At 40.2% G+C, this 18,960-nt stretch overlaps 1 protein-coding gene across 3 annotated transcripts in view; it reads right to left on the minus strand.

Annotated features, from left to right (window-relative positions):
• Positions 1–18,960, minus strand: part of AGAP1 (ArfGAP with GTPase domain, ankyrin repeat and PH domain 1) — a 402,330-nt gene that overhangs the window by 141,573 nt on the left and 241,797 nt on the right. For all 3 annotated transcript variants that reach the window (XM_075710335.1, XM_075710334.1, XM_075710333.1), the window contains exon 10: positions 7,253–7,357. In XM_075710335.1, the coding sequence (XP_075566450.1) occupies positions 7,253–7,357 (105 nt within the window). The remainder of the gene's footprint in view (positions 1–7,252; positions 7,358–18,960) is intronic.

Here is an 18,960-nt window from a genome sequence, read left to right on the forward strand (position 1 = left end):
CTGACAAAAAGAAGGTCATCTCGTATCTGTTTTATTCACATTGGGAATCAAGAACATTAAAATTTCAGTAATAAAAAGCATTGACTATATCTATACTATGGTGTTAATCAGTTTCATCAGTGTTGCAGGGTCAGTAGAGGAAGTTAGGGCAACACAAAAGCAGTTTCACAAAATGTTGGGTTTTTTTAAAATGGATCACACATTTTCATAAAATTTTAAGAAAATTCTCCTGTCTGCACTTCACTTCTCATTCAGACTTTGCAACAAGAACTGCTGTAAAAGACAAATCAGAGTTTTACCATCCCAAGTAATTTATGAAGCATTTATATCCACAGCAGTTAGCTCTGCTGGACAGGAAGCTTGAATTTTATAAAACCCCATGACTAATTAATAGCTTGGCTTTTGCCATTTAAATTGCAACTCATTCCAAAACCAAAAATTTTCCCTGCCTTTTTCAAGAGAGAGTAGACACAACACCAAAATGTATGTTTGCTGCTGCTTACTACATACTGCAAATTTGCACAGCTCTGCAACAGCAGTATTGTGTTTGCTACAATATTGTACGCTAATGACGTGATAAATCTTGTCATGCCCTCTGAAATGAATGGACTTGAAACTAAAAATGCTTCACATTTGCCTTGTTTGTGCATTTGGTGACCTGTGAGTATCTGTAACAAGTCATGGAAGTGATTATAAGAAGTTACTGTGAATAATCAGTCTCCTTCTCCTTCCCCATTGACTGGGATTACATATTTAAGGAGCATTTCACAGGGTGGCTTGCTGATCATCAGTAACTACAGTCTGATTTTTCACTGAGCAGAGCAGGTTCAATGGCACTTTCAGACAAGATCATTTCTAGTTTGAAAAGCCACAAATGGCTAACCCAAATGATAGGTCTCGCTTAAGGACTGCAAACACATTTCAGCTTTTATTTTCCCTATCCATTTTTAAGTTTTTCTCCCAAACTGATCTTCACTCCATTACATCTTTAAGATAATAAAGAAGTTTTCCAGGAAGCTACAAAGCAAACGAGTGATCTCCACAGCAATACCACTTTATAAGAGCCTCTTTTGCTTTTAAAACACCATATGTTATGTGTTTTATGTTTGGTATCTTTACCAAAAAAAGTTACAGCAGTATGATTAACACTCATTTTTTCCATAAAGGTCAGTTATCTTATAGCTATCACTAGAGGCAATGTAAATTCACAGTGAGACATGCTAGAATTAAGAAAGGAAAGCTCTGGGAAATTTAAGTCAATAATGTTAGAAAGGAGAATGCTGCTCTGAACATGACTTTGATGAAAAGGCTTCCAGAGAGTGCCAGTTGTGGTGAGCAGAAAAAATACGGCATCAACTCATCAACTGTAATAAGCAATTACTATACACATATCTTGCAACTGTTCCTATCATTCATTTTTTCTATCTTAACCAATGTTTTACGCATATTTATGGATGCACTAACTATAATAAAAACTTACACGTGCTTCAGACAGATTTATCTTCATCACCAGTCAAACTATATCCTCGTTTTTGCTTTGCAGGATTTGCTTTGATCACTGCTCTTTCAGGAGGTAGAGCTACATTTTACGTGAAAAGCAACATAACCATATGCTTTGTCAGTTCAAATATGTATTTACCAAAGCCCGATTTGAGCATTAGTTGTTCACAGGAAAGGCCAGCTAGAAGGGCTCTCGGAGCCAGCCAATATCCAGCTTTACGTTCCTTTGAAGCAAAAACAGGGAAAAAAAAAAAGGGCACACACGATGGTATTTTAGAAATACATAAGAGCATGAATATTTCTATTAAAGCAACACAAACAACACACTTCGGAGCTATTAAACAGCCTGAGGTAATGCAACCCTGAAAATAAGGCTGAACCGAAACGATGTCTGTAGGCGGTTATTCATAACCATGAAGGCGAGTGCTACTCCCTTGGCTAAAGCAACACCCAGCTCCGCCACCAGACAACCCTGCCACCAACAGGCCACGCTCAAAGACACCATGCCCCCAGCTAGCATGGTGTTCTCTTAAAAATAGGGAGAAACGGAATACTTTATTTGCAAGCATGCTTTCCATTTTCAAATTATTCAGGAAAATCATAAGAACTGATAATGGTCAAAAATTTCAACTGCAGCTCGAAGAAAAACACTGCATATTATGGAGCCTGAGAGAAGTGCATGGATCTGCAACACTTCCAGATACCAACACAGAGGACATTTTCAATAGTCTCCTATTTCTCACCAAGTCTGCTTTTCCTGGAGGAAATGGCCAAGCAAAGAAAGCTCAACTGAAAGCCCAGTCCCCTGCCCCAAGTCTCAAAAGAATTTTACAGGCCCATGAATTGGGTCCGTTTTGTATCCTCTTCTGAGAAGATGTGTCCGTATAATATATTGTTGAAGCTTCTGAGCAAAGTTTAGCCTAGTGTTGGATACGACTCCTTACCAGGCTGGAATTTTGTCTTTTTTAAAAGAATACATTCAGTTTATTTGAAGATAGCAACATTGCTAATGCTCCCTTTGAGCCAGCTCATGTAGGCTGCTCACCCAGTCAACACCATTTTTAAGGAAGAGTTTTGAAATTGTGGCTACTATCAGATGAATTAAGCAGACCAGGTGAATCCAAAGAGATAAAGGGTAGTTTCCCCCCCCCAGTCACTACACACCTCAGTGCAGGTTATCAAACTCGGTCAGTGAGGATCAGAGCAAGGTTAAAGGGCAACATATACTGCAATACAGACCCTCAGCAAGCAAAAATCAACCTTGCTGTGGAGGTACATGGGATTTACATACCACATGTGTTCTAGATGGGCTTTTATGTGATGGGCATTGGACCTTCTTTCTCTTTTATTTAAGAAGCTATTCTTCTCCCAGTGCTGTGCTTTTATTTGGAAGCAAATCTAGAACAGATTAAATATAAAAGGGGAAAAAAAGCCCTTCCCTAAAAAAGCTGTTTTCAGAGGGTTTTTTTTTTTTTCTTTTCATAAATGAGGGGCAGTGATGATGATGGGGATACAAGAATAGAAAATGGACATCCACAGCTAAAGCTTTGTCACCTACTGACCTGTGGCATGATGGCAACCCTCTAGAAGACAGACAGTGGGAAACATGATCAGCTATTCATTGGGATAAGGCTTAGATAAAGAAGCGTCATGTAACACTGCCCAGCAGGTATCCTGGTGAATATATTTCGGGAGACCTTGCACATGGCATTCTGCCATTAAAAGCCAAGAGATGCCTAGACAAAGTCCCTCGGGTCCCTTTGGAGAGGCTGACACCGAATTTGTCAGCCAGATTTTTAGTCATCCACTCAATGGCTATACTCCAGAAGTGTAAGATGAATAGGTAGCTATGGTGAACTTTGAAGCCTGCAGGTCAAAGTTCTCTCTCATTATCCCCACCATTTTCTATCAGCATAGCTCCTCAGCATCCCAAGGGACAGGAAGGTTTAAGGATCTTGAAAAAAACTGACATGACCAAGTCAGAAAACAGTAGGGTGCTTATGTACATATATTTTTCTTTCCCCATTTTTCTCTCCCCCCACTTTCTTGAAAAGAAAGAATACGAATTTTGCTATTGTGTCAAACATCAACCTGGTGGCATTACTTACTCATTTAGCTGGCACAATACAGCAATCATTTCAACATACTGCACTGCCAAACAGGCCTGACCCTTCCAGGGACATCTCCTCTGTTGGAAAGGTACTAATTTGATTTTTCACTCCCCACCCCAAAACCTTTCATTTTGTAGCCAATCCTTTCAAGGAGGATGACAGTACTGATTTCTGCAATACGGACATATTCTCTATATTAAAAACACTGCCTTCCTGCCTAAGCCGCCACTGAACGCATCTGACACAGACAACTGATCCACTTCTAGCCAAATCTCAAGCAATATTTAATACAGTGCTCACTATCAGCCATTAAATATTATAATAGGTTCTTCCAATGCAGGTGTTATGTTCTGACTCAAACCACAGTCTGGAAAGACCAAGTTATCTTCCAAATTTACTACTTCTGCCACCACTAGAGGCCAGCCCACCTTTTGCTTCACAGAATTACAACTGCAAAATTTTGTATAACCAAAATGACCTGCATACTTGAGATAACCCAAATCAAACTAACAGGTCAGATTAGATCCAGGCTTTTTACGAGTTTAGGAAACCAACTTTAGACAGTTAACAAAAGTTCTCTTCTTCTGCTTCTGCTATTTAATGGGAAGGTTGGTAGGAATAAGGTCTTTATTTTTCAAAACAATGTAAGAAATTATCCCAAACAGCAATAAGCAGTTACAGATAAACAAAAACTAGCAAAACCAAACCGGCAACACATGATCAGAATCCTGTCTGGGGGAAAACTCATTCACTTGGCAACACTCATGAAGAAATTTTGACTTTTCTGCTTACAAAGTTTTACATAAACTGTACTGGGAGTGCAATTGACTTCAAGTATCTGGTCCTGCCTCTTCCTCCTACTGTGGTTTGCACAGGACAGAGATGATGCTGCTCACATACTACTGCCTGATGGATGACAAATACTCTGCAGGGTATATTAACAATAGTTAATTGACAACAAATAGTCCATTAACAGTATGGAAACACACTGCAGAAATAGTGCAGTGACTCTTTGAAAGCTAAAGACAACAGAAATAAGGCATTAAACCAGCATCATTTATAATACAAATCATGTCATATAAAGCTTTTTAACATGAACGAGCAGAACCCTAGATACTCTTAGAGAGTGGATTCAGTAAAGGCGTCTCAAGAAGCCTCTGAATGAACATGACATTTTCTCTAGTAGCTTCTTGTCAGCTAGGAACTGAGCATGGTCCCTCACGACTACCTACCCACATACACCCAAGGGAAAAGTAGTACGTTACAAACCTCTCTGATCTATGCAAGGAGGTCTGAGCAAATGGAAATACTGAGCTGTGTACCTTCTTCTTGGGCTGGTGGGGGGGCATAGTGGGGATAGAGGGAAACAATTACAGGCTAGTAATTACTTTTTCTTTAAATGGATTCTCCCTAATCTCCAATGGATTTACCTCTAATCTCAAAGTAATTACCTCTAATCTCAAAGGATTCTCACTCTGGGGGAGACTAAGCAGCTCCAGGGAAGCCCACAGAGAAGTAGTACTCTATTGTCTGCAAGAGGCAATGAAAAACTAACACGTGCACAGCAACCGCCAGGAACAATAGAGCACTTCTACAAAGTGAGGAAGGGACTTGGGTGCAGACAATGGCAGCTTGCTGCCTCCTTGCATGATGACCCAGAGTTTGCCAACACATGTGGGAGCTCCATGGGGGCTGCCTCAAAGGCACGCAGTATCCGTGCTTCCCTTCTGTGAGCAATACCAATATACAATTCAGGTATTTTGGGACTACTTCATGGCAGGATTCCCCAAATTTAAAGGCACAGAGTGGCCAAAGAAGACAGACTTGTACAGTTGCACAAAAAGGAACAGTGGAAACCTTGCTCCAGAACGCAAGGACTGAGGTACAAGATTTCTGATAGAAAGCAGCAGTGCCTTGAAGCTAGTCGTCATCTAGCTTATTAAATAATTTTCAAGAGCCATGGATGTAACATCAGAAACTACAGCAAAGCATTATTATGGCAGGATCTGAGACTATGAAATCTTGTGTCAAGCCAGAGAAAATGCTAATATTTAGCAGTCAGGGAAGAGCAAGTTGGTGCAATCACAGCATCAGTGTGGCCATGCTCCTCAGACATTACTTATCTAAAGCAGAAGTTTCCTGCCAGTTCCACATGCAGGTTTATAAGTCCCAGAGCATATCTACAGAAATGCATCTGATCGAAACCTTGATTTTTCACTCCTTAATGAAAAATTGCCCAGGAGCTGAAAATGACACCAATAGGTTCAGAAACAACTGGCCACCCCCCGATTTTCATATGTGGTATGATGATAAAATATAAGACCAGATAAGATTCTAAAGATCTTGGTGAGGGTCACACCATGTTTTTTGTATTTTACCATTGCCTGTACTGCAGAGCAAGTGAAGGAGCTGTCAATCCCCTGGGAGTTTGAAGATTCGGAGTCTCCACATTGGCTCTGCCTTTTGAACTGCTCTGGCATGGAACGAGCTCTGACAAATCTCAACTTTCCTCCTGCTAGCATGGCTGGGGCAGACGGGGTGGGCTAGTTCACTAGTCAGATCACTGTGCTCCTTCTACCCTCAAAACCATACCTAGGGATTGTGCTACACATGCTGAGAGGGACAGACAGGATCCTTGGGCAGAGACAATGACAGACAACATGAAGAAGTTCTATGGTACATATTTTAATAGCTATGCCATTTTCAGAAGGCTGCTCAGAATTACTTCTGAATAAACCATAACCACTGCACACTGACAAATACCAGAAACTTTCCGCACTCTTTACTACATCTAGGACACTTTTTCTTATAAAATGCTTCTGTTTTTAATCCTGGGATCAACAAGAAGTCCGTAAAAGCATCAGCACAAAATAAAGGCTTAAGCCGTTTCAGCTGCCTGTTGGGATTCAAAGGAACTTGACTGTACTGTCCCGGTTTCAGCTGGGATAGAGTTAGTTTTCTTTCTAGTAGGTGGTATAGTGCTGTGTTTTGGATTTAGAGCGAGAATAATGTTGATGCTACTACTACTGCTGTTTTAGTTACTGCTGAGCAGTGCTTACACAGAGTCAAGGCCTTTTCTGCTTCTCACCCCACCCCACCAGCAAATAGGCTAGGAGTGCACAAGAAGTTGGGAGGGGACACAGCCGGGACAGCTGACCCCAAATGACCAAAGGGATATTCCATACCATATGCTGTCATGCTCAGCATATAAACTAGGGGAAAAGCTGGCTGGGGATCAGTCAGTGGGTGGTGAACAATTGCATTGTGCATCACTTGTTTTGTATTTTATCATTCTTACTATTTTCTCTTTCTTTTCTGTCCTATTAAATTGTCTTTATCACAACCCACGAGTTTTACCTTTTTTTTGTTTTCCGATTCTCCCTCCCATCCCACTGCAGGGAGTGAGTGGATGGCTGTGTGGTGTTTAGCTGCCTGCTGGGTTAAGCCACAACACTGTACTCAGACTTGCACCAGGGAATTTTATTTTAGATTATACTTTTCTGAGAGGGAGGGGAATGAAGAAAAAGAAATAAGTTCCTCCCCCAAAGAGGGCTCAACAAAAATATGTCAGGATGAACTCACTAACACTGCTTTATCAGGGCCTGACGCTGCTGTACATTCAGAGAACACGGTGTACTTACATGTAAACTAGGATGGTAGGTCAGCACACCGTTGTCGCACAACGTCACATATTTCTTCTTCCACTCTTTATTCAATGACTTGCCACTTCGCTTTAGCAGCATACCCTATTAGAGGAAAAAAGAAAAAACATTAAACCCACTTTTGCCAACCCACAACTATTTAAGATACAGAAAGAGATAAATATAATTGCCAACATTTTTAGATATGCTTTCTCCTGCAAGTTATTTCCCCCTGCTTCTCTCATGATGCACTTTTTCTCCATTGGCAGCTTCAGTGTTTGCAATTTAGGAGGAAAAGCTCTAAGCACGGCTTTCAAAAAGCAAGTCACATAAACAGAAAAGACTGTATTAGCACTGGCTTTGTCCAACAGGTAGAGAAGACCCTTTTGCACTTAACTCCTACGCTCAGGAAAGCGCATTTTAATGTGACACAGAGTAAGGTTACCCATATGCACTCCTAGTTGATAATGACACCATGCTCAGTGCATTTCCTAGCCCTCTGAAATAAATGACGAACACCAGGTTGAGTGAGGATGCTACTGTATGGCTTGTGCTCCCTTCAGCATGTTCCTAGGGATTCCCTGTTGTCCAGGCTCAGCCTCTCCACGAGGAGGAGGGAAGAGCACAAGTTTACGTTCTCATTCCCTTTGCAGTAAGGTGACACCGCCATAGAAATCCTCCTAGCTATTCATTCCAGCAAAAGAGATGCCAATTCCAGGCAAGGGCAGCAAAATCAAAACAGGGCAAATACAAAGTTTTTCCAATAAATTCTGGATAATTTAATGAAAGAGGTAGGATCAGAGAGGAAAGGAGGGGGGCAAGGTGACTCACCTTTCCACAAATCGTATTCAACCTAAACATCAGTAATGAATGTCATCCTAAACATCAGTCATGAATGCTAACAATCAACAGTTGAGATAAAAAGTCATCATCGTGTTCAAATGGACAAGGACTACTACTGCATATTAACCTGTTCTCAGCTTAAAAATAGAAAGTCACTCAGAAAAGCAAAATATAACATGCTGTATCACACTGAAGGTGGCAAATCAAGCCATGCTTCAGCAATGCACTTCCCTAGGAAATTTTAATTTCCAAAACCAAGTCAGAAGGCAGTTCCTAATGAATTCATACAGTACTTTGGTTATTGAAAGTCTTACTGAAACATCCCGGTGGAGACACTATGTACAGTACCTACCACAGGGACTCACTAGTTCCACACATCAAGTTCTGATAAAAGTGAACACTTATATTCATTTCATTAAATCATAACCAGGAATCTAAACCAATACAAGCTTCAGTTCTCTAATCCTCATAAAATGAGCTTTCCCATTCTCATTTTTCATGGAACTTAAAAAAATGGGAAAACAGAACACAGAAGGATGCACTATCAAACATGGTCCTTCCAACTCTCATGGAGTTGTTTTTGTTAAAGCGGGTTAAAACCCTGAAAGGAAGTTATGTTATCTGTTTTCCCATTAAACCTGCAGCTTTATAAAGCGATCTCTCTGCAGACCCAATCCCAAAGCCACGAGAGGACAAGCGGCAGCTCTGCACAAGCAGAAGTCCTCCAAAGCTAGGCAATTTTTTTTCTCCCTCCATTCCAGATGTTACAACTTTCAGCTGAAGTCCATCTCCACAATCCACATGAACTAACAACTCTCCTTTTGCAACCACAGAGACGATCCCAGCGGAAAAGCCAAGTTCACAACTGCCTGTTCCTGGACACACACTTTGAATAAAACTTCAGAGAACAACCCTTCGCGATTCAAAGCATTCTGTGGATGGGACCGTAAAGAAAACCTTGTGTCGGGATGACTGAATTACACAGCGGTACAAACTCTGAACTTTCTGACCGTCTAGGGGTCAGGCTGCCTTTTTTTGTGCTGTTCCTTGCTACAACTCAAACTTTTACAAGAGAGAATGTGGTTTCTGAAACGCTTTCTTCCAAAAGCTTCTGTGAGTGCGAGTCGCACATCCCAATTACTGTCTTCCAGTGGTTAGAGACGTTGTTTTCTTCTATTAAAAAATGAAAGGTTATTTCTGCCTTTGACTTGTATGTTTGTCTATAGTAGGTGATCTGTCGTGTCACCTTTCCAATCTTTCATACCTCACCTGCAGCACGTTCGCTAGCATTTAGGGGGACCCAATTCTAGTTATCGCTGTGCTGTGGGGATCAAAAATTACTGTTTCCCTGCACTGGTCTGTTCTTCAGACCTTTTAATGGTGAAAATGCTGTAAGGATCACAACTGTGATTCCACCCCCACCCCTGCTGCCTTTTTTTGAAGTTTTGAAGAAAGTAAAATATATATATTTCACACCTTTTTAGCTGTCCCTTTACTATACAGAAAACATGTCATTACTCACGCAATTTCCAATTCATGGCAATTATGAAACCAATAAATATTAAAACCCCACTACTTCCATGGGTTTTACTACATAGAGGTTTTGCTGCTATCTAGGTGTGAATTATGAAATTCTATTTTTGGATCTAAATGAAGAAAATGATCCAAATGGGGTTTCACCTTGCTTTTAAAGTGGAATTCTGTGCTTTCATATTAGAAAAAATACTCAGCAATAAAAAGGGATGATACACCTATTTGTGCCTAACTAACAAACCAGACTTCCCAATCTATTTTCTTTAGGCACTACCTTGGCAAAAAGAATAGATTTTCATATTATGTGAGAATTAAAAATATCTCCTAATACCTGCAGAGGAAAACTGCTCTGAATACAAGGAGCTAACTTAAAGTGTTATGAAGCAGAGAAGCCCATATAAACCACAGGTTTTTTTCCCCCAAGGTCAGAGACCGCCACTTTGTCTGTGGTAATTACATAGAATGGTCTGGAGAAATGCTCTTAGTATCAGAGTTTAGATCAGTTACAAACGCACTTTAACATTAACTAAACTTAAAAAAAAATAAATGGCCCAGATATGACAAGAAATGTTACTTAAAAAAAAAAAAGCCCTTCACTTCAGTCACATTATGTCTACGTTTAAGTCACATCATATACTCTGCCTAGGGAACGAGATACATGAGTTCCCACTGACCTTTGGTACCTCCGAGGCAATTTAGAGGTAGCTTGGGCACATCTCCAGTCACAGCCAAACAGGTCCCCATGTACACACAGCACATCAGAAAAATCACATTTAGTCTCTGAGCTATGCAGTAAGGGACTAAGTAAATCAACTTCTACTTCAAAATAGTGAATTTTTTTTGTCAAAATAATCTCTGCCTCAAATTATTATTAATTGGATAGCATTATTTATCCTAATTCGTACAAAATCTTTCGTTGTTATAGTCTTCCATCTGCAATTGTAGCCCTGCAGTTTGACGTGGCTAACCCAAAGCCTCCAGATTCAACACTAAGAATTTAACACCTCCAATTTGCTCACAAACTGAGAAGAATTTCACACTTCAAATTAAATTTTTTTACCACCTTCCTTCCAAAATTGCAATTCTGCGTCTAATGGAGGAACACTCCTCCTACCAGACTGCGCTAGCTTGTACTTTTAATGAGCCACAGGAAAGAGACTTCAACCAGAGTGCACGAACTTCACTTCTCAGGTTTTGCTCGAGGAACTGCGTCACTGTACAAAGCTAATGGAGGAACCGTCTGTACGTACTGCAAGCTCTTTATTAGTAATGTGTATGCTGCGTCTAGTCCCAGGAGGTCATTGCAAGCCAAAAGCAATGTTAAGTGTACAAGCTTTAAATAACTTACAAAGTTAATGTAATGAATGTAAGCGTTATCTGAAATCCATCACTCAGTGGCTTGCTGTAGCCTCAAGCTGTGATAAAACACCACTCATAAATTTATATTAAAACTCTGTTCAATAGCAATTATTTACCAACAAAGATTTATTGATTGCATTTGCTGTTAGAGACTGGAGCCCTAACTGAGTCAATCAGCTTACGTTGTTGAGCTTCAGGGCACCAGGAGAAGTTACAGACTGCCATCAGGCTCTGCATCCCGATCATTACTGTGAGAGCAGGAGCAGCTAATGAAAAGCCGCCAGTGTAGGATTGATTGGACTTAATGTAAAAAAACCCCACCCAACACCGGTCAAGGGACCACTACGCATAATATACACAGTTCATCTGAATACTCAGTAATCAGCTAAGTCTGGCCACTCCAGATGCCTTCCCGTGAGCTACAAACCTTGCTTGCTTAAACAACAAATGAAGACAAATGGTGAAACAATTATGAATTTGTTTTACAGAAATATTTCAGGTTTTAAGCAGCAAATTATCAGCATTTAAAAAAGTGACCTCTTTAAGTTGCTTAATACTGCATCAAAGATGCTGGTAGGTGAACCCCCTTAATTTTTCAGACAGGCCAGACAGATGGTGGCAGAATAGACTTACATACTTCCCACAAATAAATATCATCAAAATGCACATGCTGATCATCAATAGATGTCTACAGCCACTGCCTGGCCTGCAGAATTAATACCATGTGTGGAGCAACATACTTTGCATGCCCTGTTGTGCTACATTTTAATTTTCTCACTTTCCCTGTGCATTTTGGATTTTCCAGGGGCCACAAGATACAAAGGGCTTCACAAACTGGATAATACCAGTGATCCCAGCTTAACTGACTGCACATTTTTTTTGCATTTGCTCCAGCTGTAGCACTTGACTTGAGGTTTTTGGGTTTCTTTTTCTTTTGTTTCTTTGTTTTAATAGGATTTGGTACATTTGACTTTTGGCATGCCAAGTGAAAAAGATAGCACCCTCAAAGCCAGCAGAGCCAAGACTGGACCTTCTGGAAAAGGAAATACAGTACTTTGGTTTCTATTTTCTTTCAGAAGCTTACACCACTGCCATGGCCGAGGTACTGCTGTCATGCAAGCTTTTTTTTCTTCCCCTCCCTAATTTTTAGCCAACCCCATACTGTTACCCTGATGCTGTTTTGACAGAATGAAATATGTAATCTCGCACTTAATCATTAACAGCATAAATTCTTAATTTTCCACTCAGGTCTTTAGTTCTCTAACTATGATTAGAAGCTAGCAGTGCTACGAATTTTCTACAGCTCTATCATTTGCATCCTGTTCACAAAAGAAAAACTCAACGCTTGTCAGAAACATCCTCCCTCAAATAACTGCAAAGGCAGCCATTCATAGTGAGGATCACAAACTAACTCTTATATATGAATTCTGGTCTACAAAACATCCGCTTCCTTTAATCTAGTAACACGGTGAACAAATGTTGGCAAATCCTCTAGGCTTGCATGACTAGCCAACTCTAGGTAGTCTGGCCAGCAGCACTGGGGACTAGACTAGCTTGTCCTAATAACAAATGAGATTAATTCCTAATTGATATTTTTTGCTTCCAGAATATTTAACTGCAACGGGTTTCTAGTCTTAAAGTCCATTCTTCCAGCATATAGTAGACACCAGCTTAAACTTTCACCTACAAACAATACTTGCAAGCTATAGGAAGCTTATGGTAGTTGCTGCTTTCTCTTCAACAATTCATGTGAGCAGACACCAGAGTATGCAACTAATCCTCTAGGAATTGCTGAAGATGCCCAATGTGTTTGGAATCCTTCCATACAAACATAACTTGTTTTCTTGATTTCCCAAACTTAAGTCTTTTTTCCCAGGAATTTAAGGGAATGCTGCTTGTTCTTTTGGTCAATTAGCTATGAAGCTGTTTTAAGTTTTTACAGTTGGAAACCTGTAGTAAACATCTCTTACAGTAACAGGGCACAACAACTGGGGACCAACTGAACCACAAAACAAAGACTACAAGAAAGTGGAGTGCCTCTAAAGAGGCCTGAAAACAGGAGAGCTCAAATGTTCTCAAACTTCAGTATCTAACAATAACATGGCAAAAAATGCCCTAGAAGACCCCATGTATTCTTCCTGCAGCCAGGCACACAGGAAAAACCCCCACACCTTCCTGAAAAATCGGCACTACAGCAGTAGCAGAGTTTTGCTAGAGATTCAAAGATGCTTCCCCATTATGTTATACACCAGCTTTAGCAGAAAATTAAATCAGAACATTGAACCCAATTCTCTTCTAACATTCCCTAAACACAAGGCAATAACTCAGCACAGCAAGTTCATTACATCATGAATGGTTATCTAATGCTGAGGCTGATCAGCCACTACTTCCATCTAGAGACAAAGAGAGGACCCAAGATCTGACTTGGACCAAAAGATAATAGCTTTGCTAAAATTTGAAGGACAATCAACCTGCAACCCATTATCTTCCAAGCTCTCTGCACACAGGCTACTAAAAAAAAATTAGAAAGATTTACTAAAAAAAAAAAAAAAAAAAAAAATGCTGATTAGGCAAGTCTTACAGTTCATTGCAGCACTGGAAATGAAGGTTGCCACCTCCAATGAAGAACGGCTACTGAATTCCTGCAAGGAACCTCAGCACTAAAAACATAGTAAATGGGAAGAACAAACTCAGTGCTCACTGTTACTGTGTTTTTATTTTTAATGATCGCTCCAACAATTCAGCCTCCAGATTTTGATCTTACCTGCTGACTGTGGGCAATGCACAAGTTCCTCTGATGTGCAACAACTTTAAGGGAAGTTTTCACAACTTCACAGCTTGCAGCTGCAGTTTTTTTAAAAGGCAGTCTATGTACTTCCAACATAGCATGGACAAGGATTCCTCAAGGATGTTGCTGAGCGTGTGAACCTACTAACCTTACTTACAAGCACGATGTGGTTGAGAAGAGACTACTGCACCACAATGTGGGGACTAGAGAATCTGAAACCATCATCTGGCACATCACATTCACCCACCTAACAAACAACTTCCTTAAGAGGCAGGAAGATGATCATGCAAGAGCAGTCACCCTGGTGTCCAAAGAAGAATTTGAATGGAAAGCTAAAGACCCAACCCTGCTTGCAGTATCCCGATGCAGCAATAAACACACCGCTCGCAAGTCTAAAGCCGCACCTGTCTGCACAATGGCCAGGATAATACTGAGACCCCCAAACAGGTATGTCAAAAGACAATGTCTTTTGTCAATACACATAGTTGAAGGACAGAGATGCTCAGCAAAGTAGGAGACTTCTTGAGTTCTCCTTCAATTGACAGCTTTGTGAAAGGGGCACTTTTTTGTCAGCCCTAGTTTATGATTATTTCTAAAATCGGACTTTATAAAATCAATAGCACATTGCATACTCTACAGTTATATGTCTTTTCTACGGAGTTTAATATTCAAGTGTGTTACAAAATGCAATTACGTATTTAAAGGAATGGCACATCTCTCGCTCTAAACCCAGTTTACCACTCTGAAGGAGGCACTGCACCCAGCAAGTCACAATATTTTTCTGCCTTACAGTAGCTTCTGCCTCTGTTGCCTTCCGAGGTTTGTTCCACTTACCCTGGACTGTTAAAAAAAAAAAAAAATCACAACCCTTAATAATCTCAAGTAGTTGGTTTATTAACCCCTTGGCATTGGCAGTTGTGGTTTCCCTGACACCATCGTCAGTGCTAATGTGAAATGCACTACAATGCAAATCATTATCTTAGTGTTGGAGAAACCAGACGGCTGATGCCAAGGGGTCTAAGTCAGCAGTAGAAGAGCCAGCAGTGATCGGCTTCTTTTGAACTCTTACCTCTTACTGTGGCTCCAGCATCACGCACTGCGCTCTAACTACACTGGCCACAAATGAAGTTAGCATCCACGCCAATCAGCTTGGTGAAACACTGCTACTCTAGACTAAAATGAAAAGGAAAAACAATGTTGGGAAACTGATTCAGTGCAAGCAAACATGACTGCGTGGCATGGTTAATTTGGAAAAGGCTCTAAGAATGGAAACATTCACAGTGGTAGAAATGGCTGCAGGGTCAGGCATGAAAACAGGCATGGTACTTCTAACAAAACATTTATTTCCCTTAAACAAACTGACCATTGAGGGCAGATGACATTAAAAAAAAAGGAATCATCATGCAGACATTACTACTTCTAGGTAGATGATATGGCTCCTGTTATAGTAGTGCTTCGTTCCCTGAACCCTGAAATTCTCTTTATTATATTTTATATAAAGTAGGGATGGGGGGGGTTGTTCATGGGAGAAAAGCTATGAAAAGCTTAAAACCCAATTTTAACTTTCTATCCTGATACTATAGTGTTTCCATAGAAACATCAGGAAGACCACTTAAGAGCAGCTTTTTTTTTTGTAGCCATGTTTGGCACCATACCCCTCCCTCAGACAACCTATTATTCCACAAATGGATGCTTTTTGCAGCTTGTTCTGTGCAGGCTCCGATGAAGGGGGGAAAGAAAAAGAATACTGGATCTTTAACCAGTTCCCTTGTGGCCCCCTCCCTTTTTTGTTGGTAATATTTCTGTCATTCTGCCAGGGTATATGGTACAAAGGGTTACACTTTAATTGAGCTGTCAGCATCTCCAACAATCCTATAAAACTCCGATTATGCACGGCGGGGTTAGTGACACACTTGTTATTGTGGATGCCCTATTTGCTAAACCCGAGCCCCCCCCTCACAGGTCACATAACCCACGCGACCTTCCTGTCATTAGCCGTGTCTATTCCTACCTCACTGCTGTGAAAATCACACAAGCGAAGGCTTCAAAGCCCTTGCCAGGACTGAATTCGACCAGGAGCTAATCACCCACAAATCCAGCTCAAATGGCAATAATTGGCTAAACTGCTCACCTCTCCAGAGCTCAGCAGTAATTTGGGATAATAAAGAAAAGAATTATTCAGCTAACTGCCCTGAAATGTATGCTTTGTGACCGACACACTTCACATTTTAATAATGATGGACACAAAACCCAATTTAATATAGCATCTACTGAATAACAAAACCAAGAACACTGGCAAAAAAAAAAAAAGTGTGTGTGTGTTTTTTTTTTTTTTTAAAACTGTGTTCCATATTATTGTGCAGAAAGGATCCACACTTCATGTTGTGAAATTTTGGGACCAAAAAGGTCTCCATGAACAACCCTCAGAAACTCTGCACCATAATAGGATTTTTCTAAAAAATTTATTTATTTGTTAATCAAAAGGGGTGTCCTGCATAAAAAATAATTTCGCTGAACAGTTAGTTATACCTTTGGACCTTAAACCTTTGTAGGGATAAGATATGTCTTTTTTTCTTCTACGGTAGAAGGGTACCTTCTTTGTTATTCTAGTTAACAGTACTTCCCGATTGCCTCATTTTTCTTTACTTTTACACCTTGTCCTCTGGTCACAGGATCATTGGCATCAATGACCCCACTACATATGCTTTCTGGATAGGTAGTGATACTCCCTGGACTCCTTCACAATGTGACCAGCCTCCCAGGACACACTGAACTAGTTCAACACTGCAAAGATGGTCCATCACTCTTCCTTCCACCCACCCCATTCTCCTTCCTCAAATCTATCCTAAGACCAAGAAAAAAAATTAAAATATATACACGTGTATACACACATAGAAACATTAACTGCATGCTCTGACTTGTCATACTGTTTATATACCTCAGATGTCCAATTCACTCACAGGAATAGGAATGAGGATGACGTTCATCATGAAGATCTCTTTCAGAGATGCAGTTAATGTATGTTGGGCAACTAGTATCCTCTCATCGTTACAGCAGAAAAAAAGAATAAAGAACCTAATGAGAAAATATTCCTTCACCCTCTTTAACTGACTCACCTTACCTGCTAAGGGAAATTATACATATTGAATTAGCATCTTCCAGACATAGAGCTGCTTCAGAGTTACTGAAACGTTACAAAATGTACCCATAACTCTAAAACTCAGTGAATGGAATGTCTTTCCACACCAGGCATGTTTTTTTGCTGGCCTAGCACCAAGTGGTACGTACAGATATATTCTGAGGAAGATGTGTCAATGTCCCTGCATGCCAACTGCCAAAAAGATCAAAAATCAAGAGGCAGCAATTGTGCTTAGTTCAGAGAGGGATCACAAGTGCTATGTCTATCTCAAGAAATTAGTTTAGAAATACTTTATACCTCACTTATTTAAGGTATTCACACACCTGCAGTTTCATACGTTAGTGGAAGGTGAGTCAGAAAGAGCAGTCACATGAGCAGATACATTAATGGGCTACAAGGAGTTACCCATTAAAATGGTCGAGTCAAACGTGACATAACTCTGTTTAAGCCAGATCCTATTTCCTAAAGATCACAAAATCATGTTTCATGTTCTTAGAAGAGCTGCAGAAAGTGGGAAAACCCGCTTAGTCATAACCATATTTCTTGTATTACCTGATCATTACAACAAGGATCACTTCGGAAAGGATATTTTAATATAGTTGTGACAAATACACACTTTGTTTTCCTTAGAATAGGCTCTCTGGTACAGTTTTTTATGTTTTGTGAAGAGAAGAAAAAATGTAGACACTGCCCTACTCCACACCAAGATGGTGTCTGAGCTGGTTACATGGAAGCCACCATGCTGTTCCAAGAGGACACGATGGAACAAAGCCAAACAAAAAGCAAAGCTACTACCTTGTGACACCTGAGATATAATATATACTCTGAAGACCACAGCTCATTCTGGACACAATGAACTACCAACTACAGCCGACATTAAAGCAAACACATCGAACTGCTTGTGCTCTCAGTTTCATCTTAAACAAGAGGAAAATATTCAGATAAACATAGAACATGCCCAGACACAAACAGGCAACTGTATAGAGACAACTATGACCACATCCCCTTGCTATGTGCTTGTTATCTGAGTGGACATTGAGCTAAACTGTTTATAAAAAATGATGACATATTTACTAGGGGCAGCAGAGACAAGTCTTTTTAAATAATCCTTTTCAGAACATACACAATTGTCTTTTTTTCTTGCAATCAAACAACTTCCGATTATGCTGATGAATCGATCTGTACTCCATAAACTCAAACAAAATCATTCCGTCTTCAGCTTGAAATATATAAAAATGTGTAGCTATTCACCCAAAAACTTTCTAGTACTGGTCAAGGACCAATAGTTGAGTAACACCATTGGGTGCTTTGAGAGAAGAAATGCATTTTACTGGGTGTAAAATTTCCCTCAGAAAAACCCAACACACACCACCTTAGATGAGTTCTGCTGATCAGGAAAAGACAGAAAACAAGGGTCTGTGGGTTTTTGCCTTTCAAAGACCAACTCAACGTCTAGTGGAGAAGAAAGGAACTTCCCCAGTTCCCAGAAGCAACCTACAGCACCAGCAGGGTCAGCAAAGCAGAATGGCACCTCTCTTCAGCACAAACTTGTAATCAACACTGCTGAAGCCTCTTCACTTGGTTAATCTATACTATATATTTGAAGACTCTTCTGTATCAAGGTACCTCCACATCTACAATGCCTCCCTGAATCCCAGTGAAACCCTATCCAAGGCCATTTCCAGGGATTTAAGGGTACAATTTAAAGACAACTTTCAAATACAGGTTTATTACGCTGTGTTCTTAAATTGTTACTGCAGAAAGGCAAAGCTACTGCTACCATTAACAGAAGTAATCCATTTTTACTATGATAGGTGTTACAGAAATTACAGTTAACAAAATGAGAGACATTGCCAGTGTCAGTCATTTGAAAGAACCTTTCTGAGAAATCATAAAACAATGTTTTTGACAAGGTTATTATTAGGATTCCTGAAGTAATAACCTGAGACAACCCAAAACTTATTTAACATGCCTCAGACCAGTACTTCTGAGGAAAAAGGCTAGTTTTGGCTGGGCCTGCTTTGCCTTATATACAGCATATACTCC

The sequence above is a fragment of the Pelecanus crispus genome, chromosome 5 (assembly GCF_030463565.1).
Source record: "Pelecanus crispus isolate bPelCri1 chromosome 5, bPelCri1.pri, whole genome shotgun sequence".
NCBI lineage: Eukaryota > Metazoa > Chordata > Aves > Pelecaniformes > Pelecanidae > Pelecanus > Pelecanus crispus.